A 27,224-nucleotide genomic window follows, 5' to 3' on the forward strand; every position below is an offset into this window, starting at 1 on the left:
AAATAATCTTCACTATTAAAGGCATAAGACACATGTCGCCATGTGTTGATGATAGGCGTTATTAGTACTTAAATTTAGTCTAAATTTAGTACTCAAATTGCACACACTCTCTGTTATAGCAGAATATGTTTATGCAGTCTTTCAAGTATAAACATTTGTTGGTTTAAGGGATAAGGCCAGGCTATAAACGGAGAAAGGTAATCGCTCACTTGAGCATCTAAAATTCAAAAAATAAATCAAATAAATCATAATGACTACGAAAAGTATAAAGAGTGATGTATAATTTATTAAAACAACAATGATACATGAAACTGGTCTCAGTTGCTAGAGGCTGGGGATTGGATCATCAGACTCTTCCAAGTACTTCTTGGCGTGTAAGTAACATTTCTCCGATTATTCTATCTTTCCCGGCATAAACAAAGGATCATCAGAATACAGACAAATCAGTTTGCTCAACGCAATAATCTCGTCGACCAAAAAAAACATATTACTAAATTATAAAATAAACTTATACTAGATATGTAATTAATATTTACCAAAAAATTAATAATATATACATATGAAATTAATGATAAAAAATAATTTGACTTTTCAAACAAAGTAACATAAAAAGTTGTGTTACTTTATTTTTTTACAATTCAATGTAAATATGACAAAAAACAGTTAATTCGTTAAAATTTCATTATATTTTTCGAATCAAAATTTTAAATAATTTTTGATTTAATATACATATTACCCACGAAAAATCGATTAATATTAGTACCATTACATTATTTTTATAACGATCCATGGCGATATTACTTATCTTTATTCATAAACAAGGTTTACCACATTTTAGAACACTAGTCAAACCAAAAGAAAAACAAAAAAAATAACATATATCAAAATATTCAAAAGAAATGGTAACATTAAGTAAAAAATCTTAATTAACTTTGAAAGAAAAGAAAAGAGAAAAAAGAAAAAAAGAAAAGAGGAGTGGTAATTAGTAATATATAATGTACCGTGCAAAGGAGGTGATTGAAGCTCTCTTACAATTTGCGAATACCTATATGAGCTGTGGTTTCAACACCGCCCTTCTCGTCTCTTTCTCTTTCTCTCTCTCTCTCTCTCTCTCTCTCTCTCTCTCTCTCTCTTTCTTCATCTTCATTACCCAATTCCTCAAATTCTCCCTTCTTTCTCTGTCTCTCGGAATAAGAGAAGAGAAAGGTCTCTTTTTTTTTTTTTTTTTTCTCGAAAGGTGATTACTTTAAGGTGTGTTTTTTGCCCTCTTCCTCTCTTTTGTGTGTTAAAAATACAGTTTCTTTAGGCTCGCCTGAATTCTCTCCGACCATCATCACTCTTTCACTTTTTTTTTTTTAATAATCTCCAATGGAGCTTTGTCTGAATTGAATTCGAATAGTAAAGGCCAGAGATTTGTGTTTCTTTTTTAAGTCTTGTCTATTCGAGGGTTTTTGTTCTCATTCTCAGTTCTGTCCATTTTGTTGAATTTGGTTTCTCTTTGGATTTTAGTTTTGGGAGCTAACCATTGGGTTATTCTAAATTTTACAAATTGGGGGAGTTGTTTTGATCTTTTATGTTTCTTCTTGTTTCTACAGGTTTGGATTATAATCTATGCGGAGTAGGATCTGTTTTAATTTTGTATAAGTTATCACCAAAGTGGTTTTAATTTTGGTAGCTGCTAGAGGGATTTCTCATTTAGAGTGTGTATATTTATACATCTGATCAAAGATATGAGTCGTAGGGTGCGGCAGAGAGTGGAGGAAAAAGGAAAGAACAAGCTTGATTCACCAAGTTATCGTTATCCTGTGATTGGCAACGACGAGGATGTTGCACCTAAGGTTCAAGAGTATGCGGATTGGACTAGTTTGCCTTATGATACTGTACTTTATCTGTTTAATCGATTGAATTATCGCGATAGAGCTAGCTTAGCATCGACTTGTAGGACATGGAGAAGCCTTGGTGCTTCTTCTTGTCTGTGGAATTCATTGGATCTTCGTGCTCACAAGTTTGATCTTTCAATGGCACCTACTCTTGCTACTCGGTGTGCTCATCTTCAGAAGGTAAGGTTTCGTGGCGTTGACTCTGCTGATGCCATCATTCATCTCAGAGCAAGGAATCTGCTTGAAATTAGCGGCGACTATTGTAGGAAGATTACAGATGCTACATTGTCTATGATTGCGGCACGCCATGACGCTCTTGAGAGCCTTCAACTTGGACCTGACTTCTGTGAGAAGATCACCAGTGATGCTATAAGAGTTATAGCCTTTTGTTGTCCTAAACTGAAAAAGCTACGGGTTTCTGGCATGAGGGATGTTAGTTCTGAGGCTATAGAATCTTTGGCCAAACATTGCCCACAGCTCAGTGATCTTGGATTCTTAGATTGTCTGAACATCAACGAAGAAGCATTGGGAAAAGTTGTGTCTGTTCGCTACCTCTCTGTTGCCGGGACATCAAACATAAAGTGGAAAGTTGCATTAGATAATTGGGAGAAGCTACCAAAATTAACCTGTCTGGATGTCTCCAGAACCACCATTGACCATATTGCAGTTTCGCGGTTGTTGAAATCATCGCAGAGCTTGAAAGTTTTGTGTGCTTTAAACTGCCCTTTTCTCGAAGAGGATAAAAGTTTCAGCTCCAATAAATTCAAAGGGAAGGTCTTGCTTGCTATGTTTACCAATACTTTTGATGAGCTGGCTTCTATATTTGCCAACAACTCAAAGAAACCAAAGGATATATTTGCTTACTGGAGAGATTTGATAAAAACGGATAAAAGCATCGATGAAATAATGCTTTGGATTGAGTGGATCATTTCTCATACACTTCTACGAATTGCAGAGAGCAGTTCACAAGGAGTTAACGATTTCTGGCTGAATCAGGGAGCTACATTGCTTCTCAGTTTAATGCAAAGCACACAAGAGGATGTTCAAGAGCGAGCAGCGACAGGACTTGCAACTTTCATCGTTGTTGATGATGAGAACGCTAGTATAGACTGTGGAAGAGCCGAAGCAGTTATGCGAGATGGAGGGATCCGAATTCTTCTAGAACTTGCTAAATCTTGGCGAGAAGGTCTTCAATCAGAAGCTGCAAAGGCTATTGCAAACTTGTCAGTAAATGCTAAAGTCGCAAAGGCAGTTGCCGAAGAAGGGGGAATCAGTGTTCTTGCTGGTTTGGCAAAGTCTATGAATAGACTTGTGGCTGAAGAAGCTGCTGGTGGGCTATGGAATCTCTCTGTTGGAGAGGAGCATAAGGTAAGGTCCTCTTGTAAAGAGTTAAACACACTTGAACCTTTTGCTCTTTTAACTAACATTTGTTGTTTCTTGTTTATTTTTTATTAGAACGCGATTGCTCAAGCTGGAGGAGTGAATGCGTTAGTCGATCTTATCTTTAGATGGCCAACTGGCTGTGATGGAGTTCTGGTACACGTTTGCCACCTTTAAAACCTTGCACTTATGATTTGGAAATATCCAAAATTAACACTTCTGGCTACGTCTACTACTTGGTCACACAGGATTTATAATGTAAACCTTTAGTTTATCCTATTGTGTTATGGTTTTTTGTAATTATAGAAAATTTGTAGAGATAAGATTTGCTAGATTTGGTAGTCTTACTTTGTGGTGCTAGTTTTTTTTTGGTAAGGATTTTGTGGTGGTAGTTACTATTTTCTTTTAGTGTTATTAATGATTTTATTATTGGTTCTTTCTAAAAGAAGATATCTATCTTTTTTGTGTGATTAGGAACGTGCTGCTGGGGCATTAGCGAACCTAGCAGCAGACGATAAATGCAGCACGGAAGTTGCAAGAGCAGGGGGTGTTCATGCCTTGGTGATGTTAGCTCGGAATTGCAAGTATGAAGGAGCTCAAGAACAGGTACGTCATTTTTTTCGAATGCACCTCATTATTATTTTTTAATTAGCTTGTGAAATTTTGAGTGACGGATGCTAGTTAACTGAGTTTGTGACAAATTGCCCTTTTTCAGGCGGCTCGTGCTTTGGCTAATCTGGCTGCTCATGGTGATAGCAACAATAATAATGCTGCTGTTGGACAAGAGGCCGGTGCATTAGATGCTCTTCTTCAGCTTACGCAATCGCTACATGATGGTGTTAAACAGGAAGCTGCTGGCGCTCTTTGGAATTTATCATTCGATGACAAGAATCGAGAATCCATTGCTGCATTTGGTGGTGTTGAAGCCTTGGTAATATGTTTCCTTTTCTATCTGTTTTAATTTTGTATATTTCATTTATGTGTTTCAGCTTCACCTTCAGGCAACTTATCACTTCTTTCTGATCATATAATTTATAATAGGTGGCACTTGCGAAGTCCTGTTCAAATGCATCCACAGGTCTCCAAGAGAGAGCAGCTGGTGCTCTTTGGGGACTATCTGTCTCAGAAGCCAACAGGTGCAACCCTTTGAATTTATTTATTAATTTGTTATTGTATGCTTGGATGTGTGCATATATTGATGCAGCTTGTATATATCAATGCAGCTTTCGAGCTGCATCAAAGCAAAAGCGATTTACGTAAAACCTTAATGACAGTCCATTAATTGTTTATTTATTTTATGATATTTTTCTATCAGCATTGCAATTGGTCGTGATGGTGGTATACCGCCTCTGATTGCTCTTGCAGGATCTGAAGCTGAGGTAAATTGTTTCTCTTGTAAGTTCCCATGTCCTACCCTATAAGGTTCATCTAATCCAGCTTTTACCTTTTCCAGGATGTACATGAAACTGCTGCAGGAGCTCTGTGGAATCTTGCTTTTAATCCTGGTAACGCTCTGCGGATTGTGGAAGAAGGGGGAGTTAAATCACTTGTTCAGCTCTGCTTGACTTCTGTTTCCAAAATGGCTCGTTTCATGGCAGCATTAGCATTGGCATACATGTTTGATGGAAGGTAATGAAAGCTTAATTAATATCACATTAAAGATACATATTTGGCATATTTCTCTATTATACTAAATCTAACTTTGATTTTATCTATCTATTGTACAGGATGGATGAATACGCGATGATAGGGACTTCATCGGAAAGTGCATCTAAAAGTGTTACCTTAAATGGTGCTAGAATGTTGGCTCTTAAACACATTGGAGCATTTATTAAAACTTTCATGGAGCACCAAATCTTTACAGGTGGTGCTTTATCATTTGCTCCATCTATGTTAGCACAGGTCGCAGAGAAAGCTCGAATCCCAGAAGCTGGTCACTTGAGATGCAGTGGTTCCGAAATTGGAAGATTTGTTACAATGTTGCGAAACCATGATGATACACTCAAAGCTTGTGCAGCTTTTGCGCTTCTTCAGGTTTTCTTTCACTTTTTTTTTGTTTTGTTTGCGTGCGCTTTTTAATCAATTGCATTTTAATACTAACCGATGAAATTGCAGTTTACAATACCTGGAGGTCGTCACGCAATGCATCACGCAAGCTTGATGCAGAACGCTGGAGAAGCAAGAGCCTTGCGTTCTGCAGCTGCAGCTGCGAATGTGCCTCGTGGAGCCAGGATCTTTGCGAAGATTGTGCTTCGCAATCTCGAGCATCATCAGGCAGAATCTTCTAAAGGAAAGAAAGTATCTTATAATAGGATTTGATCCTTTTTCTTAGCAAATCATAGTGATAGAATACCTCTGCATCTCTCAAACTATACAAGCCAAGCTTCAGGCTCATGCTGCAAAGAATCAGAATTTGCCTCAGAAGATGTTTGATTGGATTGAAGACAGAAAGCTGTTGTGATATATATGTGAACTTATATGTTGCTTTGTCTCGTTCTGAGATTTTCTGTAATAACAGACCTTAGGGATCAGTGGTGTTCTTCATCCCTTTTTCTTTTAAGGCTCTGTCCATTTCTTGTGACATATATATTTGACATTTTATCATTAATATAAGAACCTTTTGAGAAGGATTTTGGAATACTTTTCTTGTTTTACCGTCAAGTTACAGATTTATCACATGACAAATGTGTTTAGTAAGAAGACATACAACAACAGAGAACATCAGAATCAGACATGACGCAGCACAAGCTGAAGCTGATTCACTTCTGGACCAATCAGATCCATAATAACAGTCCCTACACTTGGAAGCCACTGAGATGAGGAAGATGACTCGGAAACTGACATTGTTGTGAATGATGACGATGATGCTTTGTCAGAGAGGTATGGCACTATATGCTTCTTCATGTCTGCATCAGATATCTGAAGATGATTTCCAGAGACGTTAACGAACTTCACCTTTCCAGCTTCATCCAAGGTTTTCAAACCAATCCAATCCTCGGTATAGAGCTTGGTCTACAAAAGGAAAAAAATCCAACCATATACCATACCCGGATGTATCTGCAGAACCAAGCCATTTGAAACAATGATTGAAGAGTTTAAATTACCTCTTGCGGCGGAAGAATGGTCTTAAAAGACCCATCAGGATAATATCCAAACCATGAGGTCTCTTTAGGAATCAGTATTGTGTCATGCTCAAACTGATATTCAATAATAATAAAATAAAGCATTACCATCAATAGAAACTTGTACGTTAATAGCAGAGAAGCGAGCTTCGATGACTCACCATAATAAGCACAAGAGTTTCCAAGCTTGAGAACCTCTCTTTATAAGTAGAGTTTTTGACTGGATATTCGTTGTTTAGCTTTGGGAGAAACCTACAACCTTCCATGTAACCAGCTATGTCCTACATGAAGGCATTAAGTTATAGCAAGAACGACAAGTCGACACTTCTAAACCTTTAACAGGAAAACAACTTACAGTTGGGATTTTGAGAAAACCACTAGGAGCCAAATGTTCCTGAAACTCAAGACAGATGTACTAAGTTTAACAGAAAACTCACGCAGAAACGGTAAAATACTCCAGAACATCATACCTGCAAATAGTCGCTATAGATCTCTGCTTTGATCATACTGTCCAACATGATGCAAATCCAGGTAGCCTGCAAACATCAAGAAAACATAATAAAAAAAGTTCCCATGTCAATGGCAGTGTTATTATTCTAGAAGAAACCAAAATTTTGGAGGGAGTTAGTTAAGTTACTTACGCCGCAGAAAGGAATCGATGCAGTACCAGCATGAGGACCCGCTACCGATACAAAATTCTTAACCTATTATTAGAGGAAAATATATGATTGAGAAAGCTAATACAAATATATTAAGGAATCATACACACTTATAGGCATAGGCATGTTTATGGGACTTACAGGTGGTGCTCCATCGCAAAACTCAATGAGAGCTCGACCGATCATGTTACCCTGAGAAAGCCCCACAATGCTGTAACCATCATTAAGCTCAGGCATACTTTTCACCTGATAGTATAAAACATTACATATATAATGAAAATGGTATTTTCAAAAGCCAAAACTTAGCAAACAAACACTTGATGCAATATATATATATCTGACCTTGTCACAAGCAGCAGATGTCTGCAAAACACACAAAGAAAAAGAAAAATAAATAATCAGATACTTATATTATTTCCGGCATGTAATCATACAGTTTCCAGCATGTAACATCACTACCTGATCAAGGAGGGGCATGGTCCATGAGTCCCATGAGCCATTCCCAATCTCCCTAAATTTTACAAAGAAACACAATAAATACCAAAATTTTGAGCAATATCTGAAAGTGCTTGCTGGTATAATAAAGAGATAAGACATACAAGCAATATCCTTGAGAACCAGACCAATCACTTAAAAGCTCTGTGAATTGTTTCACTCCTGCATTACTGCATTTATCCCCAATTCCTGATGAAAGCAAAAACACATAAACCCTTTTTTTACTTTTTCTTTTTCCAGAGATTTGGGAATTCCAAAACCTAAAATACCCTCACAAAGCTAACTAAAAGGGGGGGGGGGGAAATAATTACCATGTAGCACTACGAAAGGAACAGAAGAAGTAACTGAGAGGAAATTGCAGATTAGGGCAACAATAATCGCTGCCTTAAGAAACGCCATTTTTTTTTCTTCCTGTGATTTGATGAATTTTAAGAGACAACAAACCGATCAAACTCAACTACTTCCTTATCCGGAAACAGAATCTCTAAATCTAGGGGGTTTTGTTTGGTGGGAGAAGAAACTAGAAAACACGACTTCAAAAGTAAAACTCCGGTACCGGAACAAACTCCCCGGCGAAGTTTTTAGTCTCGTCGTCTCCGACCGGATTTAATAATATTATCTCCAAAGATCGCTCTGTACTTTGTACGATGAGATTAATTTAACTCTTGTGGTGGCGTGTTCTTCTTATCTGCAGTTAAGCACGTGCGTACCACGCGCTAGTAAGTTAGTTGACTTTTAGTTGGCTTGTCTTATCCACGCGCGGCTTAAGCGTGTGGTGAGTGTTATAATTAGACAGAACAGTAGTCGCAGTTCCAATTTGATTAGAGAAACAAAACAAACAAATCAACGTTGCGTGTCTTTTTGATTCTCTCTCTTTTAATTGCTGTGCTTACGAATGGTGTAACTCTGTAAAGTTAACTATCTTCGAATGATGATTAAAAACGAGAGTTATCTAGTAACTATGAATTCTTTTACATTAGGTAAATCCATTACAAAATCGAAGACAGCCAACTAGATCCACAGCTACAAGATCAACACATCTAACATTAATAGCTCTTCCTTCTTTTAGCAGCTCATCTCGAGAATCTTGAATGTTATACGATGAATAGAACTGAAGATTTAGTCACTAAATTCTAACACTTTCTTTTCTTTCCAATGTATGTGAAGAGAGACCGAAACAAGAGCTAACATTAAAAGTGTGTGCTGCTTTATAAAGGGCCGAACAAAAACCCATCAAAATATGAATTTTCATCAAATAAAAAAGTAGTAAAGTTACAGGCATCAAATGAAAGATTACAACATGAGACATCTTCCAACAAGATATCAAAATTTAATTGTCATTATCAAGAAGAATTAGTAATACATATAGAGAAAAAAAAAAGAAATGATAAAATGAATTAAGAGCAGAGATCGAGACTCCTCTCTCAGATTGTGTAGTTGTTGTTGTTGACATCGTTAAGATCATAGCCTTTTAGCTTTGCAGATGATTCGACTTTCCCCTTCAATGTCTGAAGCTCTCTCATTCTGCAATTTTCATCAGAAATTTAAAAACACCCATGAGATTGAGATCATATCTCTGAAACAATCTAGGTACCAACAACAATCTCTACTATACATGTTAGATAAAACTATCAGAAATCTAACCTTGCAATTTCTGCGCGTCTTTTAGCTTCTTCAGCCATATTGTTAAGCTCCGTTGGGCTATTTCTCTCATAAACTGGCTTTTGACCTGTCTCTAAACCGTGTTGTGTACGCTTCTCTGTGGCCCACGCAGCCATTCGTTCTTCTTTGCCAAAATCCTTCTTGCCAGTGAGTGCAATCTGGAAACAAATCACGAGTTCTTGTCAGGCAAATGTAGAGATTTTAAAGTACCAAATTGTTAAGTATGAGATTTCGTCTTTCTATCTACATACCCTCCCGTCAACCATTCGGTTCCATGATTTGCCACTTAGAGCATAACGGACTAGGAATTTGATAGGATCAAGTAACATGTAAGTTACTATGTTGAATATCCAGATAACTCCAGTCCAACCCCATCCAATGCTTCTGATTCCAGCAAAAGGCCATGTTGCCATTGCTGATATCCCAGATGCAATCTATTAAAAATACACCAATTGGATTCCATTAACAAATTGTATTATGAAGAGGGCTTTAAGTAACTATGGGAGAGGATAAGAGAGTTGAAGAAAGTCTCTTTACCAGCTGAGCAATTAGGAAAGCAACTACAAGAAGAAAACCGGGACGCTCAACAAATGACCAGCTCCTGGAACGGGTCACGAAGATCAACGCTTGGCTGATTGTGCTGATTTGAAGGTAGACCGCGGAAGCCATCTGTTCATTCAAATGTGCAGCCACTTTCTTGTCTTTCATGTCAAAATGATGCTGGTTGAAGTTTCTCACATGGAATATGTTCTACCACAAAAAGGGAAAGTTATATTCTGCTGAAACTTGAAATGAGAGTAAAAAAACAAAGAGAAGGATAATGTGTAGCTTACAGGGAAGAAGTTGGTTTCGTATGCTGCCCAGAAAAACACAACTGTCATGATTGCCAAGTAAGTTCCAAGTACAACACCAGTTGCAAAAATTTCCTTGAGTTTCCAACAATCTGGAGTTGGAGAAGGCTTGACTCTGTCCTTGGATATGGTCATGATCGTACCTTTTAAACATAAAACCAAATTATCAGAGTTAATGCTTCAAAAACCAGCAAATCCTTAAGCTGAATCATAAAAAAACGTTAACAGTAACTAACCATCGTTAAGGATTGCAATTACAAGAACCATGAATGGTGGGAAGTCAAACTCCCAGAAGACACAGAGAAGCATGAAACCCATCTGTAACACAGGCATAGAAAAAATGTGTTATCAGATGAAAATAAGACAACGTATTTGTGAAAATCTGATGCATTTTCTACGTAGAAACTTACCACAATACGTATAGTGATAGAAACAGCATATATCTGCAAAATGAAGGTTAAAAAATTATCAATTTAAGCCTCTTAAATTTAATCTGTCAGGTAAGTAAGTCACTGAGGCTGAAGCATTTATGTACCGTGTAATTTTTCATTCTCTGGAAAATTGCACGGCTAGTCAAGACAGCACTGATGATAACACTAAGCCCGGGTTCTGTTAAGACAATATCAGAAGCACTCCGAGCAGCATCAGTTGCATCATCCACAGCAATTCCAATATCAGCTTTCTTCAAGGCAGGTGCGTCATTCACTCCATCACCAGTCATACCGCATATGTGTTTTCGGGATTGTAATCTCTTCACAATCTCATACTTATGCTCTAACGATTAGAAAAAGGTGTTTGTCAGATACTTTTGAAAGATCATAGTTACAATTAAAAATGTAGTTTAAAAGTAAGTAACTTTACCAGGAAAGACTCCTGCAAAACCGTCTGCTTTCTCAATAAGTTCATCAATGTTAACTCCTTCAGCGTTGTTCTCAGAGAGTAAAGATGAAGACGGGTACATGTTTGTGCCCATTCCAAGCCTTCTTCCGGTTTCTTTGGCAATAGCAAGCTGGTCACCTGCAATTATTATGATTCTTGACTATTTATTACGGTAGTATAAAAGCAAAATATATAGTGAAAGGAGCTAAAGACTGGCTTTGTACCTGTGATCATTTTAACACTGACTCCAAGATGAAGTGCTCGCTCAATTGTCTGTGCACTGTCATGACGAGGAGGATCAAACAGAGGAAGAAGAGCTACGAAGTCCCATGGACCACCTTCGCCTTTAACATCACCATCTGGTACTTCCTAATATTGAATAAGGATTTTTACAACGTAATCAGATGAGGAGATATTCCATTAAAAACAAGTGCAGATTTTACTTGTAAAACTAGTTAATCATGTCTCACCTGATATGCCAACCCAAGGGATCTTAGGCCACGTTCTGCAAATTTGTCGATTGTAGCATGTACCTTGTCCTTGATTTCTAATTTGTTGTGTGCCATATCCAAAATCTAGAGAAGGACAAATTATCAGAATAATCTCTCAGAAAACAATGGAAAGTTGTAATAGCTATATTATAAAGAAAGTTGACAGCAAAGGTTCTAACCTCCTCAGGAGCGCCTTTGCTGACACGGTGCATTTTGCCTTCTCCGTCTAAGTACGTTAATGCAGTTCTTCTATTAGCTGGACTGAATGGAAGAAAATGAAGTTCTTGAATTCCGGCACGTGCCTGAAGACAAAGTATCAGATCAATACATCATAGTTTCTATACGAGTTAGTTGTATCTAGTTTACGGAAAGTTGAGTCTTGAGTCAATACCTCTTTCGGGTCTGACAACATTGAAACAATTGCAGTATCGATAGCATCTTGGTTCTCTAAACGTGCAGCTCTTGCAGCCATAAGCACAGCCATATCTTTGTCAATGCCCCTCTTAAACACCTGTAACAAAAAAGAGATAAAAGTGCTTTTATTACATCATCGTCCCCAACCTATCAGGATCTGTAACTAACTAACTATCAAGTAAGTTGAAGGAAATATGCACACCTCGATCAGATTCTTATCCACGGAAAGCTTGTTTAGCGTGAGAGTACCTGTTTTGTCACTACACAAAACATCCATTCCTGCCATTTCTTCAATGGCTGTCATTCTCTTTGTTATGGCACCCTGAAATGGATTGTAAAGTCATTTCAACAGAAACACTAAATCAACAAAAGTTAACTGACTCTGTCTTAACGACTTGTACTGACCTGTTGAGCCAAGCGATGAGCACCAATTGCCATTGTAACAGATAGAACAGTAGGCATAGCAATGGGGATTCCACCAATCAACAAGACAAGAAGGTTATCTATACCAACACGGTACCCTCTCTTTTGGAGACCGTATATGACGACGATTTCAATCGCCATTCCTACTGCAATCGAGCAGATACAGAAATTTCCTATTGCTGTCAAAACCTGGAAATCAATAGACAAAAGTTTATATTTAGTCACTGACTCCAAAAACCTTTGACAATTTTATTTTACTCTAAAGTCTGAACAAACCTTTTGGAAGTGGCCAACATGGGTGGTACTGTCCACAAGATGAGCCGCCTTTCCAAAGAAAGTGTGGACACCAGTCGCAATAACAACTGCTTCAATTTCACCTTGCTTGCAAGTTGAACCAGAGTACACTGAAGAACCGGGATTTTTGGTCACTGGAAGAGATTCACCTGTGAGTGCTGACTGGAGAGAATATAAAACTAGCCAAGATTAGCCGAAAGAGAGATAAGGATGCAGAGCTATGATCTCCTCATATATAGAAGTTGAACTTGCCTGGTCAATCTTTAAAGGGTCTCCTTCAAGAAGACGAGCATCAGCAGGAATGATATCTCCCAGTTTGATACTAACTATATCTCCTGGAACCAACTCAGCTGCATCTATCTCGTTCCATTTCCCATCGCGGATGGACTAAAACAGTTGAATAATAAGTAATCTACTACAATCAAATTTTAAATGAACACAACAAAAAGGAATAAAAACCTTCGCTTTAGGGGCTAACTGAGCCATGAGAGCCGCAGCTGCATTTCCAGCATTGTTTTCTTCTACAAAACTGATTGTCGAGTTTATCAAAAGTAAAACCACAATACCAACGAAGTCGTGATAATCCGGTGGCTTTCCCTGAACAGTTGAGACAAATTAGTTTCATCAGTCTTTAAAATTGTTTTAAGAATCTGCGGTAAGCCGAGACCATCAACAATTCATGTATTTATGTATTGTTGAATAATGAACGGAGTCATGAGAAGGAACAAAAGACGTACTCCTCCATGTGCAAGACCAATGGCCATGAGGGCTGCAGCTTCCATGACCCATGAAAGTGGATTCCACATGAACCCCAAGAACTTGAGTATCTTACTCTCCTGCAGAACCAAATAAAAAGAGAGATCAACATAACATTAAAAGAGACAGAATAAGAAAAGTAATGGATGAATATGAGATTGAAAAATTATATCTTTTAACCTTTTTCTCCTCAAGTTTGTTGTAACCAAACAAGGTAAGTCTCTCCTGCACTTCATTGGTAGTCAGCCCTTCTTTCGTGCATTTGAGATGTTGAAAAACCTCTTCAACGGGAACATTTTCCTGCAACGATCCATGAGGAATAGCAATCAATCATAGTTTCCATAATTACTTAAATAGCTATCCAAAACAAATATCTGCAAACAAAAAAAGTGGCTATGTATAAAAAAATCACATACCAGATCAACGCTCTCCGTGGTGATAGCCTTGAGAGATTCTGATATGTCCGTCATATCGAACTTCCTTTTTGCTTGAGCCGGAAGTTACTAAAACTCAGTTATGAAATCTGCAATGGCAGGTAATTAATTAATTAATGCATCATTAAAAGACTACATATTTTCCTTCTTCCTGAAGATAATACAAGGTCACTTTTTTTTATCATCAAGCATCTCCCTCTTACCACTTTCTTCTACATACCCAACTCAAACGAAAGTAATAATTTGAAATCTATGCAGACGTTAATCAAAGACAAGAAATGCAGAATAAACACTTACCAGGAGGACCAGAAAAAAACCTTCACCAAAGCATCACCCGCTAGCCCTTCACAAAGGAAACAAGACAAGCTTTTAAAACCAGGGGCAAATCGGGGAGTTGAGACGAATGTGTAATGTAGGCAAACATATAAAGAAGACAATAAGGTCTATATAATAACGAGTTCAAAGATTTGCCGGCCAGATTAACCCAATGCAGGAAGAAAGCTGACTCATTCATAACGCCATTAATTCAATATTTCTTCTTTTTTTAATTGTCATTGTTGTTACCGTAAAAATGTAAACTAAAATAAGGATTTAAAGAAAAACAAGATCTGAGAAATTCCTTTACCAATGTACATTTGAAGACGTAGGAGTAGCCTCTCTCAGCATCTACCGGCATTAGGGTAGTAATAAATCTAAACTAAACTAGATTACACTGGATATAATAAAAGATTAGCCCTATTCCTTAAGTTTGTTCTATTTATTAACATTTCACCTCGGTAAAGAAACCTAGATTGTAACTCGTGCTCCTAGCAATCAGGAGAAGAAAAATTCTCAAAAGTCAAAAAGATTCTGACTAAGAAGATGTTAATGTCTAAGGTCGAGCCAAGCAAAGCATTGACCTCTGTTTTTGCCTATTGAAAAGATTAGAGGGACAAAAAAAAAAAAAAAAAAACAAATAGCACACGCGTCGAATAATTTGATCAAAAATTCTTTATGTCACCGTTAATCGCATTATTGTAGCACAACAAACGGTCCTATTCTTAGAACGTGAAAGGAAACTCTCAAACGTAAAATTTCTATAATAAACAATTCAAGATAGTGGTAATCCATGATGTTGGGATATATTTTTATTGTCTACGCTAATCAGGATATTCCGAGATTCTTGAGAGCTTAACACCCTCCATTATAGCAAAAATCAAGAATAATTAAAATATATAACAAGTTTTTATTTGACCATATAAATCTTCAGAAGACAAAGAACCATTTAGTGGACAACAACAATTTATTTAGCGGGACGTCTTTTGGACAAGTTTTCTTGCCTTTTGTTTTCTTATAGTTTAATTAGATAGATGCTAAGAGCAAGATCCATGGCCGTATAAAATTACGGGAAGATAATTAAAATGAAGGGGTGAAATGTGGTGTACCTTGTTGGATGTGATCAGGCAAATTGGGTCAAGAAGTATACATAGGCATCAATAATCTCAAATCGAGAAAGCCTGTCAACAACATAAAGCTTCCCATGGTCCTGTAGTTTTTCCATTGAACTATTTTGGAGCTGTAGATTTCCTGCAGTAGCTGAACCCGAAAACAATGGTTTCTGTGCCACTCGTGAACTGGTCTGTTGTTAACCAAGCAAGCTACATTTAGCTTCGTAATAAAGAAAGGCTTTTTACCTGATAAAGAAAAGTGTAAGCCAATTGAGAAGTTACATATATCCAACAAGTGGTTGTAAAAGATGTAAACCAGTAACAAGTTGTCAGACTCTAGATTGGTCTTGGTTCTTAACTCTAACTAGACTCAGTAAAGAAGCAAAATTTGGAAAAGAATGAGACAGTTCATGAAGAATAAAGATTTCCTTGTAGTACATTAACGAAATTGCAGAATGTAGTAAACATAATCTCAACAAAAAAACATAGGGTGATTTGACGAATTTCATTTGGGAGTTTTGACGAACAACTGGTGTGCAAATTAATTAAATCTAGTCAATTTACATCTATTTACCGCGAGATGTAGTTAGACGGGTGAGAAGACTAGTACACTTAAGAAAAATAACTTGATCATTGCCAAGATTGGATTGAAGGCTTTAAAGTAAATTACAAATGCGATCGATCAAAGCCACAATTGATCCTCAAAAAAAAAAAAAAAAAAAAAAATTAAAAAAACAGAAGAGTATTCCACGTTCATAGCATTAACACGTTTAAGACGTTCGGTGGCAAGAGCCCTTTTACTACTACACACACTAGTCATTACATTACCTGTAGATGTTGGTCGTAATGGTCACTTGCCCAATCCCCTCCTTTTTTTCTTCTTCTTTTTGTTTTGCTTTGACTTGCCCAAATCTAATTCCGTTTTTTTTTTTTTTTTTGGATTTCCGATTTAATATGGAAATAAATAAGTTGAATAATTTCCAGTTTTTTTAGAATTCTATTACAAATTTTCGTTAGGTACTAGTTTTTGTATAAAATGGTCATCCGCTATTACGTGGTACATATAAGTGTCATATCATATATCACGTTTTCTCAGCCAAGATATGACTACTTCAAGATTGTCAAAAAAAAAAAAAAAAAAAAAAAAGAAATCACTACTTCAAGGTTCAGTCGAAAGATTGAATCATTCTCATTGTTGTTGGGGCCTCCACTTTCCTGGACTCGGTCTTTTTCATTTTCTCCCCCCAAGGACCCATTCTAAAGGGCATTATTAATGTGTTTGCCTAGTTTGTAAATAATATATGTATTTGCAATATTTCTATGCACTTAACAAAAAATAGCAATTTTTTTGTTCTCTATAATGATTCACTATACTTATTACGCAAAACACATGTAATGAATTGAAATGAATACAAAGAAATGTTATATCTTCGATTCTAAGTAATTTGTGTACATGAAAATAAACAAAAGACATTTTGGTAGTTTTGTCTAGCGAGCAAATAATATTGGAGAAGAAGATACACAATAGAACGAGAAGGGAGGGACACCTGTTTTTTCGAAGCAGACGAATTAGATGCCTGTTTGGTCCTTTATAATAATAAGTTACTATAATTTACCTCCAAAGACTCGCTTAAAAAGTCTTTTAAAGGAAGGTCGGTCATATAGGCGGTGATGATGACTCTTTTGGAACAAAGTGATTGGTAAAGAAGAAAAACTAGAAAGCTTAAAAAGGAAAAAGGAAAAAAGAAAAAATGCATGTGGTTTTGTTCTATTCATTAAAAAAGACTTTTTCTTCGAAGAGGAAAATAACACTTTTCACCGTTTTTAGCTCCAGCTTTTCACCACCCTGCCGTTTTTTTCCCCACTTTTATCGATGCTTTTTCTTCATCTTGGACCTTACTTAGCTCACAAGCCTTTTAGATCCACGACCCTTTTTAGTTTTTCCTTTTCTCCTTTTTGGCTTCGCAATATTGTAATTAGACTTATTTAAGTAATTACAGAGGTAATTTCTAATCACAAATGACTATTTTTCAATGTTAATTACGAGTTGTCTTTTTGTGTATGATAGGGGTTCTATGAACAATTTAATAATTATGATTAACCGTAATATTGTAATGTAGGTTCTGGTAACCGTTAATAAATGTGTCCAAAAAAAGTGTCGTTTTTTATATAAGTTTTAAATTTTTAATTAACAAAAAAAGAAACCAAAAGGTAAAAGAGAAATTTCTTTCAATAGCACTAATTTAAGTTATTCTTCCAAATCTAGCACATATTCTCAATTTTTCCAAAAGTAGCATTTGTATACATTAAATTTCTTATTTAATTTAAATAACAAAATTTAATTTGAAATTATTAAACTTACTTTTTGATAGGTTCCGTGAAGGTTCCGGCGAAGTTTACAGAGTTACGGTGAAGCTTCCGGTAATAAACCTTCCGGTGAAGCTTCCTCTTCTTCTTTTTCTTCTTCTTCTTCTTCTTATTATTATTTTTCTTCTTCTTTTTCGTGCATTTTTTCTAGTCTTATATTTTGACATTCTCAACGAGATCGTGATTCTTTATAGCTTTTAATTGAGGGATTAGACAAATTTGTCATATTAAGGCTTTTGAATATAGCTAATTGTTTCATCACCAATCATATTCATAATTGGATTTGTAGCTTTGTTGTTGCTTCCTTGCCAAGTGTAATGGGATGAGCTACTATGGTCTGGGTTTATATTTGCGGAGAAGAAGAAGAAGAAGCTTTGGGTAATGGAATTTTTGGATATTAAATGAAATCTGATTATGAATTATGAATTGTTGGGAATTGTTCAGTATTGTTGGGTATTGGAATTGCTGGGTACTGTTGAATGTTGGAACTGTTGGGAATTGTTAGGTAATAAAAGAAATCTGATTATGAGCGGTGGCTTGAATTTTTGGGTATTAGAATTTGAACTGTAAATGAAATGGAAAAGCATGGGTAATCTTGAAGCTAAACTGTGTATTTGAGTGCTATCTTCTCATCTTTGACAACAATATTGATGTATACCAAGTGTTTGATATAATGCCATTGAAAACAAAGAAGATGGTAAATAGTAAGAAAATTAGTTGGTTTTGATGTCTTTGGCTTCTTCGGGTTATACTTCGTCGGCTATGGAGTTGGCTAGTAGTGTTGATGAGGCAGAGTACAGTGGGAGAGGATCTTCTCGTTCTGGTCATAACCATTTTTGGGATTTATGAATATTTAGGAAAAGCTTCATAAATTTCAAGGATGTCTTTCTAAATATTATGAAATCCTTCCTAAATCTACAGTAAAATCATTGGGGGACATAGTTGGACTAGCGTGTCTTGAATTAAGCTCAGTACAATACATAAAATATGTCCTCTCTGATGGTTCTGGGTAAAATGAGATGTATATGGTTGGTGCTATAGCTATTGTGTTATTTTTTATGAAAACCATCATAATTTTTAAAGTATCCTTCCTAAACATCATTCAATCCTTCATAAATAATTTGTTTGCACCCAGCTTAGTTTTTAACCTAAATTAGTGTTTGTTATTATATTTTCTACGAATGAATAGCTTGGCTTATTGGTACACTCTCTTAGACCGTTCGTAAAAATAGGCATCAAATTTGAATCTTGGCTAATCTTAAAGAGTTCACATTTTTTTTTTTTATGAAAGCCATCATGAAGTTCAAGAAGTTCATTTTTTTATTTTTTATGAAAGCCATCATAAATGTTAAACATCATTCTGATGTTTGGAAATCTAAACTTTTTTTATGAAAGTCATCATGAAATTTAAGAAAATCCTTCCTGAATTTCATAGAATTCTTTTCAAATTTCATACAATCCTTCCTGAATTTCATAGAATCCTTCCCGAATTTCATATAACTTTTCCTGGATTTCATATAATCCTTCCTGAAATTAAGAACCTAGAAAATAGAAATCAGAAAAAAACCTAAGTGTGTTCAACGTGTTAATAGAATAAAACAGTCGGTGAATCAAGTAAATATGGTGAAGTAACGGACAAAAAGGAACAAGATTCAAAGGAGGAGGAAGAAATTCAAGGGAACATGGGACAATGATAAAGAGAGAGAGGAACAATGATCGAGAGAATAGAGGGACAATGATAGAGAGAGAGGGACGATGATAGAGAGAGAGAATGATAGAGAGAGAATGATCGAGAGAGAGTGGATCATAGGTTTTAGATTGAGATCTTGGTTTGTGCATGCTCAAAAGAAATTAAATAAATTTTAATTTTATTAATAATTTAGTTTTTTTCCAAAATTGAGGATATATAAATTTGTGTTAGTTTTAGAATGTTTGAAAATATGTACTAAATATGGAAGAAAAACTTAAAATTGTGCTATTTTTGTCAATTGGTCAAAGTAAAAAGATTAGTTAGGTTAATTTTTGTCGGTTATGTTTTATTTTTTTGCCGATAAATATGAGAAAAATAGTCAGTAGAGTACACACTGTAGTTAGTAGTAGTAGTGTAGTGGGAAAATCTGGAAACAGCTATATAGCTTTTTTTTTTCTTTTTCTTTCCCTTTGCTCTATGACTGTTGTGAAATATGCAGAGCCGACGTGAGCTTCACGCGCCACCGTAACCTGAAGGAGAAGAAGAAATAAGCCCTCAGCCATGGGATGTGCGGCGTCCAAGCTCGATAACGAAGATTCTGTACGGCGTTGTAAGGATCGCCGCCGTCTCATGAAAGAAGCTGTCTACGCTCGTCATCATCTCGCCGCCGCTCAAGCCGATTATTGCCGATCTCTTCGTCTCACTGGATCTTCTCTCTCCTCATTCGCCGCCGGTGAACCTCTTTCGGTCTCCGATCAAACTCCGGCCGTTTTCCTCCATCCTCCTCCTCCGCTTTCTGAACCATCTCCGGCTAAATTCGTCCCTCCACGTTTTCCTCCGTCGCCTCCTCCGATGTCTCCCTCTGTTGCTAGTAGTACCAAGCAGTCTTCTTCAGTCAATTCCGTCTCTTCAAATCGACGGCGGAAACAGCCACCGAAACCTAAGCTGCCTCATATACTCTCGGAGTCAAGTCCTTCGTCTTCTCCGAGGAGTGAGAGATCCAATTTCATGCCGAACTTTTATCCCGGAGCTGCTTATCAGAACTCTACTTACTCCGCTACTCCTTCTCATGCGGCCTCCTCCGTCTGGAACTGGGAGAATTTTTACCCTCCTTCACCTCCGGACTCCGAATTCTTCAATCGGAAGGCTCAAGAGAAGAAACAAAACTCCGATGATCGCTTCAAAGATGAGGATACTGAAACAGAGAGGTCAGAGTATGATTTCTTCGACCCGAGTAAGCAGAAGCTGAAGCAGTTCGAATCAGTGAGCAATGTCGTGGAGACGGAGACGGAGAGAGAGGAAGTACATTGTAGTGAATGGGAGGATCACGATCATTACAGCACCACGAGCTCCGATGAGGAGGAGGAAGAAGATGACGATAGAGAGTCGATCTCTGAGGTAGGGACTCGCTCCGAGTTTGGTGGATCTACGGTGAGAAGTACTTCGATGAGACAGCATCATCAGCCAATGCCGCGAGAATACGGCGGCTCTGAACAAGGCAAATATGATAAAGCCGATGATGCGACTTTATCTTCTGGTAGCTATAGAGGCGGAAGAGAGATCACTGACATGAACATGGTGGTTAGGCATAGGGATTTGAAAGAAATCGTTGATGCGATTAAGGAGAATTTCGATAAAGCCGCTGCCTCGGGCGATCAAGTGTCTCAGATGCTTGAGCTTGGCAGAGCTGAGCTCGATCGCAGTTTCAGCCACTTGAAGAGTGAGTTCTGTTTCCTTGCTTTTCTTGGTAACTTGGAGAATTATCCATGCTTTTGATGAGTTTGTGACATTTTGAATTTTGTGTTATTAGAAACGGTGATTCATTCTAGTAGCATATTAAGCACCTTGAGCTCAACATGGACCTCGAAGCCACCATTGGCAGTCAAGTACAGGATAGACACGACGGCTCTGGATCAACCGAACAGTTCGAAGAGCCTTTGTTCCACTCTTGACCGTCTCTTGGCATGGGAGAAGAAGCTCTATGAAGAGATTAAGGTCCTTTTACAGTTTGTCCAAATCAAAGCCTTTGTAGGTTTTTAGTTTTGATTAATTTTGGGAATTGACTGTTGGTAACTGATGATTTTTTTTTCCAGGCTAGAGAAGGCTTCAAGATTGAACATGAGAAGAAGTTAGCACAACTTCAAAGCCAAGAGTATAAAGGGGACGATGAAGCTAAACTAGACAAGACAAAGGCCTCTATAACGAGGTTACAGTCATTGATAATTGTTACTTCTCAAGCTGTTACAACCACATCTACTGCCATAATCCGTCTTCGTGATACTGACCTTGTTCCACAACTCGTTGAGCTTTGTCATGGGTAATTTTGCTCTATCTATATAACTGAATCACTCTTTTGCTTGATGTTATCTTTGATCCCACAGTTTTCTTGAATTTGACATTTTTGGCAAGCAATCATTACTTACCCATTTGCTGTCTTAAATTTAGTATCCTATTTATTTCCACCTACTTTTCTTATCTTCAGAAGAATCTTGTGGACTCGGTAAGTGTAGGTGAGCAATAATGAGCTCATGCGTTTAGAATTTTGTGGTCCTTGACGTGCTTAGAGTGAGACAAAAAGGTCTCTTACCTCTCTTATTATCTATTGTTACTGTTTAGTTCTTAGCCTTTTGAAGTTTTATAGCTTATCTTGCCAAAATAACTACTAAGTTGCTGAAATTGGTAATTATGTCTCATAGTTAAGAGGCAGTATAACCTATAGGCAATAAACTGTAAGAAGCAGACATTAATCTGTGTTTTTATTTTCACCTGATGCAGCTTTATGTACATGTGGAAATCTATGCATCAATACCATGAGACTCAGAATAGCATTGTGGAGCAAGTCCGGGGACTCATTAACAGATCAGGCAAAGGTGAATCCACCTCTGAGCTACACCGACAAGCAACACGTGACTTGGAATCAGCTGTCTCATCTTGGCACACCAGTTTCAGCCGTCTAATTAAATTCCAACGTGACTTCATACTCTCAGTTCACACCTGGTTCAAGCTAACCCTTCTCCCAGTTTGCCAAGAAGATGCCACCGATCATCATAAAGAGCCGCTCAATGCTTGCGCCTTCTGCGATGAGTGGAAACTCGCTCTAGACCGTGTTCCCGATACAGTCGCATCCGAGGCAATCAAAAGCTTCATCAACGTTGTGCATGTGATATCCGCAAAACAAGCTGATGAACACAAGATAAAGAAAAGAACAGAATCAGCGTCAAAAGAGCTCGAGAAGAAAGCTTCTACGCTTAGAAACCTAGAGAGGAAATATTACCAGTCATACTCAATGGTCGGTGCCGGTTTACCAGATTCAGGACCCGACAGCGAACACATGTTAGACGCTCGAGACCCACTAAGCGATAAAAAATTGGAGCTTGCAGCTTGCCAAAGGAGAGTAGAGGAAGAGATGCTGAAATACTCAAAGGCAATAGAAGTGACAAGAGCCATGACTTTAAATAATCTGCAGACAGGGTTGCCTGGTGTGTTCCAGTCGTTAACAAGTTTTTCTGCTTTGTTCATGGAGTCTCTCCAAACGGTATGCACTCGCTCATACTCTATCAAATAGGACTCTAAAATATATACACATATATCTTGATAGTCATACAGAGTTACAGTAACAAAGCTTCAACTCTTTAAAATTTAAAGTATGGCTCTTGTTTTATTGCCCTTAATTATGTCTTTTAGCATTAATGTGAGATCAGTTATTGTGTTTCGCCAAGAAATTGTTGAAAACATTTTTATTTATTATAAGGAGAATGTAAATAAACGAAATTTTGAAACTGAGGGCGTTGCTTTGATTCTGGATATGTATTTAACTTCTCATATGATCTTATTCACACAAAATCTGGGTAACCTTTTGCGGATTTTGTGGTTTATTTGCTGAAAAATGAAGGGTAAAAAAAACCTGTAACTGTAAGCAAGAAACTAAAGAGGGGGTAAATAATCTCTGATAATTTATCTTCAATTCCAAGTGGCTGGGGTGTGGGGTCTGTTTCCATCGGATTCTCTCTCTCTAGTTCGCATCTGACAACTCTTCATTTCTTGTCTGAAAGTGGAACCACCACATGGTTGTGTTAAAATCAGGATTTTACTGGATCTTCTCTGTGTCTTCTTCTTACCTTGTGTCCCTCCCAGAACCTAATAGACAGAATCTCTCCCATGTCCCCTCTTGTCTTTATCCCTTAACTGTTTGAGGATTAAAAGATCCACACAACGGAAACAAACAAAAAAGGCTGGAAAAAGATTTATCTCTTTCCTTATGAAAGCCTAGACCTGGTTGGCGTCCATACAATTAGTCTGAAGGTCACTGTAATGACTATTTTAAAGCATAAGGTCTGATAACAAATATTTAACAACATGATTTTAAAAAAGCCTCAACAGGAAAACCCAAGTACATGTACTAACTTCTCTGGATCATATGCCTTTTGCAGCTCTCAGGGGCTTGGGATAACGAAACTCAGATACCCTGGCTAGCAGAAGGCACTATGGCCGGCAGTTATGGCATAATTGAGTTGGTGCGCATACCTAGCCAAGAAATCCAAGAAACAAATGACAATTTGAACCTAGGGAAGATCATAACAATGAATCTACATTATACATTTCAGTAGGGAATCCGGTCAAAACTGTTGAAAACCTTATTGTTTTGTCGTTGTTAAGTGAAGTGGCTCCGAGGCTCACCATTAAATTGTCCACAAACCTCTGGTCCAGTCCAGGCAGATCATATACTTTCAGTGGTGGAGCTGAAATATTAAGGGTAAAGGTAAATATGTCATTATGATCACAAAAACAAAAAAAAAATTGCAGGTCATATGTCTCATCACCCATGTGCAGAAGAGTAATACATTCAATTTAGAGCTCCCTTGATAATAAAATATGATAGTCAGCAACTTAAAACTTTAGGCTCTAAACAAACTAGTGCACTAGATCCTATTTAGAGGTGGCAACATATTATAGACAACCAACGACATTCAGGCACCCAACTTAAAATTTGCGGAGAATGTTGCTACTTTGAAGACTAAACTGGCTTATCACCTACGATTGTGTTACTATTTAGAAATTAGACCAAAGAAGGCAGTTAATTTCAGTTACCTGTACACCATCTTCAGACCAGTCGTGTGAGTGTTTTAAACAATTCACCTCTGATCACAATTTTCCCAAAAATTATGTGCACCACCAAATATGACACAGGTCAGGATAAATGGTGACAGTTATACGGGCAATCTGCAGGCTAACTTAGCAGCGATATCATCAAGAACTTTGTTGAAATGTGGATCTTCTAGTCCTTTTATTTTCCATTGTAGCAGTCTGATATTAATGTCACTTAGTGTTGGATCTCCATCTTCTTTACAGTGAAGTTGTATCAAGCGATCTATGCATTTGACCAAGTACTTGCTTGATCTTAGCTTAAAATGGTTAATAAACTCCTCGACGTCTTCTTCAGCTTCAAAACTTGATACACACATACTCTCCAAAGTGTCGGTTAAGTTGAAAACAAGAAGTGTGCCTTCAATAGCCTCCTCCTTGGTAATCTCATTCGACAGTAAACCAGATATTCTACAGAATCCCTTTCCTTGTTTGAATCCGGTACTCCGTGATTTCTTAAAGGTGATAATCTTCCCAGTTGCAGCATAGTGCAGAACCAGTTCATACTCCTCATCTGTTACTGAATAAGGAGAACCAAACAGTACGCCAACCACCACTCTTCTTACCAAAAAATTGTTTTGGAGGCCAGAGCTGACAGATGAATGTGTTTTCTGAGAATCCAATTCATAAGAAACTGAACTGGTGATTTTGTTTTCATATTCTCTCAATAGGTCTTCCACAATACTGGAAGCCTTTATTTTGCCAGAAACGAGCCTATCTGGTTTCTTTCTCTTGCCAGTTATAGTCTCACTACGATGTGCTTCTGAGCCGGAACTTTTACTGATACATATCTCTGAGACTCTAATGAGAGACTTACTTAGTGATTCTTGAATGGTTCCGGTTACAGGGTTTAGTATCCAAGCAATGTATGTAGCCGCAGCAATGGATAGATCTTCCGCATCACATGCTTGTCTACAATCAGCCACTTTTGAAGTGTATCTGCCGTGAATATTTTCCAACGATTTTCCATCTGAGAAGAGCATAGCAGAAGCAAAATAAAACCAATCTGGGAAGTTAATAGCCAAAGCCCTGCCAGAAGATACAACATCAGTCAAAAACCACTCACACACACACACGTATATATAAGTAGATCAAACATGAGGAAATCAATTTGTATTTTCATGTAAAGTTACCATCCTGTTTTGTCATCTGATGCTTGAACTTTTATCGGAGTAGGCTTACAATAAGTATCCCGTCCTTGTTTCCCAGGAACAGCAGATGGTTTACTGACAGCATGAGCTAACATTACGAGGGACTTGGAGGTGAGAGGACCAGCCAAGATTCTCAGAAATTGACACTGGAAGGGAAAATATGTATCAGAGAATGGCAACATGGAAGCTAGTTCCACCGCCGGTATACCCCACAACGATGGTCTTGAAATAGTGTCCACTATTGCAGAGACCAAACCAGCAAGTACTTCGAAGACACAAGCAAGTCCCCTGGCGTTAAGCATGAAATTGCATCAGAAAGTAAGACAGATGTCAGCATAAGGTTACATGTGTTTATTACTGTAAATTTCCATGACATGAATTGGATAGGAACTCACGTGAGCAAAAGCCACTTATGTAAAAGGGCTCTGGTGTTGATAAACATAGACGGAGATAGCGCTAAGCAGATGACAATATCGCGCCACTCTGCCCTCTCAAAAAGCTCCTTCTTTAGACAAAGGAAAGGCCTTTCCACCACATCTTTCAAGATTCTGGAAACATCTTCCTTCAAAGACAATGGATCTTGATACCAGAACAGGATCCTGATCATCAAAAAGTGTCAGACGGGTCTACATTTTTTCTGAAACAACAGAGAAAAAAATCTCAGAAGCCGCGGCTTCAGTTTCACAAGTTATTTGTAGACTAACGTAGCTTAGGATAGAAACAGTATAAGAGATCCAACCTCAGAGGTATCTCGTGGTTTTCTATAGATGAATCTCTCGGTAAGAAAGCAAGAAGCTTTGAGACAGCCCTATTTCTTCCATCCTCTAAATTTCTATGCGAGCTGCATGATGTTGAAGCTGCCGATCTTACAACAGCTTGGAACAATTCTGTAGCCAATCTTCCTATAAACAGTTCCAAGTCAGATAAAAATATGAAAGAAGAAGAGATTAAAGATAAAAGCTTTGAAATGCCAAATCAAAAACTCACCGTTCGATCCTCCCAATTTATCAATAATATCCTTAGAGACTTGGATCAATTCTTCAGAGCAGCGAGGTAAACAGGAGCTACCAAACTGTAACGTTTCCTCGTTTCGATACCTAAGTACTTTACAATTTATTGAAGATGATAAGGCGCAAACAATGGTTCGCACAAGATACTCAATCGCCGAATCAAATACCTGAGGAAGAATTTTTTTGAATAAGAGAATCACTCACGCACATATGCCAAAATCCAGAATTTCAATCAAAATAACTAACCTGAGGTGCCTTGAAGCACATTAGAGATAACGCTGCGTCCATAACCTTAACCCCAGACTCCTCGCCGCCGATGTCCAGAGTCAGAGATCGGTTAAGCTCCGAGATAGCTAGTCCCATAGAGGAAGTAGACTCTTCCACTTCTTCTTCGAACAATTGATTTCTGTTCTGAAGACGGTAAGCAAGCGCCGCCAAGAGGCCGGCGACCGCAGACGGAGAGGACATCGAACAGATGAGCAGAAATCGCCGGCGATATTGAATTCCGAACTCAGATCACTAACCGGTTAAGCTATAATAATCTCTGATCATAAAACCGGTTAAGCTATGTGTTCTGCTATGTCTATTAACACTTAGTAAGCCATTATTAAGCTCAAGCCCAATGGATACTGAGGCCCAATTCTACTACTACACCGTATCTTCTTCTTCTTCTAATCCTTTCTCAGTTCTCACATGT

General features: G+C 37.6%; 5 protein-coding genes across 13 annotated transcripts; 2 read left to right on the plus strand and 3 right to left on the minus strand.

The window, feature by feature from the left end:
- Positions 1–972: 972 nt before the first annotated feature.
- Positions 973–5,898, plus strand: LOC104753236 (protein ARABIDILLO 2). The gene is made up of 10 exons (XM_087492013.1): positions 973–1,251; positions 1,596–3,248; positions 3,336–3,416; positions 3,735–3,866; positions 3,976–4,191; positions 4,302–4,396; positions 4,576–4,639; positions 4,714–4,889; positions 4,988–5,294; positions 5,376–5,898. The coding sequence occupies exons 2-10, from the start codon at positions 1,731–1,733 to the stop codon at positions 5,577–5,579; spliced, it is 2,793 nt and encodes a 930-aa protein (XP_087348139.1). The 5' UTR covers positions 973–1,251; positions 1,596–1,730; the 3' UTR covers positions 5,580–5,898.
- LOC104753238 (uncharacterized) lies at positions 5,879–8,203 on the minus strand. Of its 2 annotated transcripts, XM_087492016.1 has the most exons (12): positions 8,093–8,203; positions 7,848–7,947; positions 7,641–7,725; positions 7,501–7,552; positions 7,384–7,404; positions 7,183–7,287; positions 7,024–7,086; positions 6,853–6,918; positions 6,738–6,776; positions 6,544–6,663; positions 6,365–6,457; positions 5,879–6,272 (listed from the first exon to the last, which is right to left on the minus strand). In XM_087492016.1, exons 2-12 carry the CDS (start codon positions 7,933–7,935, stop codon positions 5,988–5,990), a joined length of 1,017 nt encoding a protein of 338 aa, XP_087348142.1. In that variant the 5' UTR covers positions 7,936–7,947; positions 8,093–8,203; the 3' UTR covers positions 5,879–5,987. The 2 variants fall into 2 exon arrangements, with proteins under 2 accessions (XP_087348142.1, XP_087348140.1); XM_087492014.1 differs by lacking the exon at positions 8,093–8,203 and having other exon boundaries at positions 7,848–8,084.
- A 560-nt stretch (positions 8,204–8,763) lies between these two features.
- On the minus strand, positions 8,764–16,219 carry LOC104749300 (ATPase 7, plasma membrane-type-like). 4 transcript variants are annotated; one of them, XM_019237920.2, is made up of 24 exons: positions 15,996–16,219; positions 15,165–15,413; positions 14,038–14,083; positions 13,723–13,829; positions 13,487–13,606; positions 13,288–13,386; positions 13,010–13,147; positions 12,803–12,937; positions 12,533–12,712; positions 12,239–12,445; positions 12,036–12,155; positions 11,811–11,930; positions 11,599–11,721; positions 11,399–11,503; positions 11,153–11,297; positions 10,911–11,066; positions 10,585–10,823; positions 10,460–10,492; positions 10,286–10,367; positions 10,032–10,192; positions 9,736–9,948; positions 9,450–9,632; positions 9,181–9,356; positions 8,764–9,060 (listed from the first exon to the last, which is right to left on the minus strand). In XM_019237920.2, the coding sequence occupies exons 4-24, from the start codon at positions 13,774–13,776 to the stop codon at positions 8,961–8,963; spliced, it is 2,889 nt and encodes a 962-aa protein (XP_019093465.1). In that variant the 5' UTR covers positions 13,777–13,829; positions 14,038–14,083; positions 15,165–15,413; positions 15,996–16,219; the 3' UTR covers positions 8,764–8,960. The 4 variants fall into 4 exon arrangements, with proteins under 4 accessions (XP_019093465.1, XP_087348138.1, XP_019093466.1 ...); XM_087492012.1 differs by lacking the exon at positions 15,996–16,219 and adding an exon at positions 15,742–15,893; XM_019237921.2 differs by lacking the exons at positions 15,165–15,413; positions 15,996–16,219 and adding an exon at positions 14,366–14,837.
- Positions 16,220–19,159: 2,940 nt separating this feature from the next.
- Positions 19,160–23,003, plus strand: LOC104749302 (nitrate regulatory gene2 protein). 2 transcript variants are annotated; one of them, XR_015584047.1, is made up of 5 exons: positions 19,219–20,944; positions 21,035–21,219; positions 21,318–21,541; positions 21,707–21,802; positions 22,000–23,003. XR_015584047.1 is itself a non-coding variant. In XM_010470896.3 (4 exons), exons 1-4 carry the CDS (start codon positions 19,786–19,788, stop codon positions 22,787–22,789), a joined length of 2,358 nt encoding a protein of 785 aa, XP_010469198.2. In that variant the 5' UTR covers positions 19,160–19,785; the 3' UTR covers positions 22,790–23,003. The 2 variants fall into 2 exon arrangements, 1 of the variants encoding a protein (XP_010469198.2); XM_010470896.3 differs by lacking the exon at positions 21,707–21,802 and having other exon boundaries at positions 19,160–20,944.
- Positions 23,004–23,454: 451 nt separating this feature from the next.
- On the minus strand, positions 23,455–27,214 carry LOC104749304 (uncharacterized). 4 transcript variants are annotated; one of them, XM_010470898.2, is made up of 8 exons: positions 26,774–27,214; positions 26,505–26,694; positions 26,257–26,419; positions 25,913–26,116; positions 25,500–25,805; positions 24,313–25,395; positions 23,858–23,963; positions 23,455–23,748 (listed from the first exon to the last, which is right to left on the minus strand). In XM_010470898.2, exons 1-6 carry the CDS (start codon positions 26,993–26,995, stop codon positions 24,432–24,434), a joined length of 2,049 nt encoding a protein of 682 aa, XP_010469200.1. In that variant the 5' UTR covers positions 26,996–27,214; the 3' UTR covers positions 23,455–23,748; positions 23,858–23,963; positions 24,313–24,431. The 4 variants fall into 4 exon arrangements, with proteins under 4 accessions (XP_010469200.1, XP_010469201.1, XP_087346828.1 ...); XM_010470899.2 differs by having other exon boundaries at positions 23,902–23,963; positions 26,774–27,098; XM_087490702.1 differs by having other exon boundaries at positions 25,913–26,154; positions 26,774–27,096.
- Between the last annotated feature and the right edge of the window lie 10 nt (positions 27,215–27,224).

Source organism: Camelina sativa, chromosome 16 (genome assembly GCF_030686135.1).
Source record: "Camelina sativa cultivar CO46 ecotype springtype chromosome 16, ASM3068613v1".
Classification (NCBI taxonomy): Eukaryota; Viridiplantae; Streptophyta; class Magnoliopsida; order Brassicales; family Brassicaceae; genus Camelina; species Camelina sativa.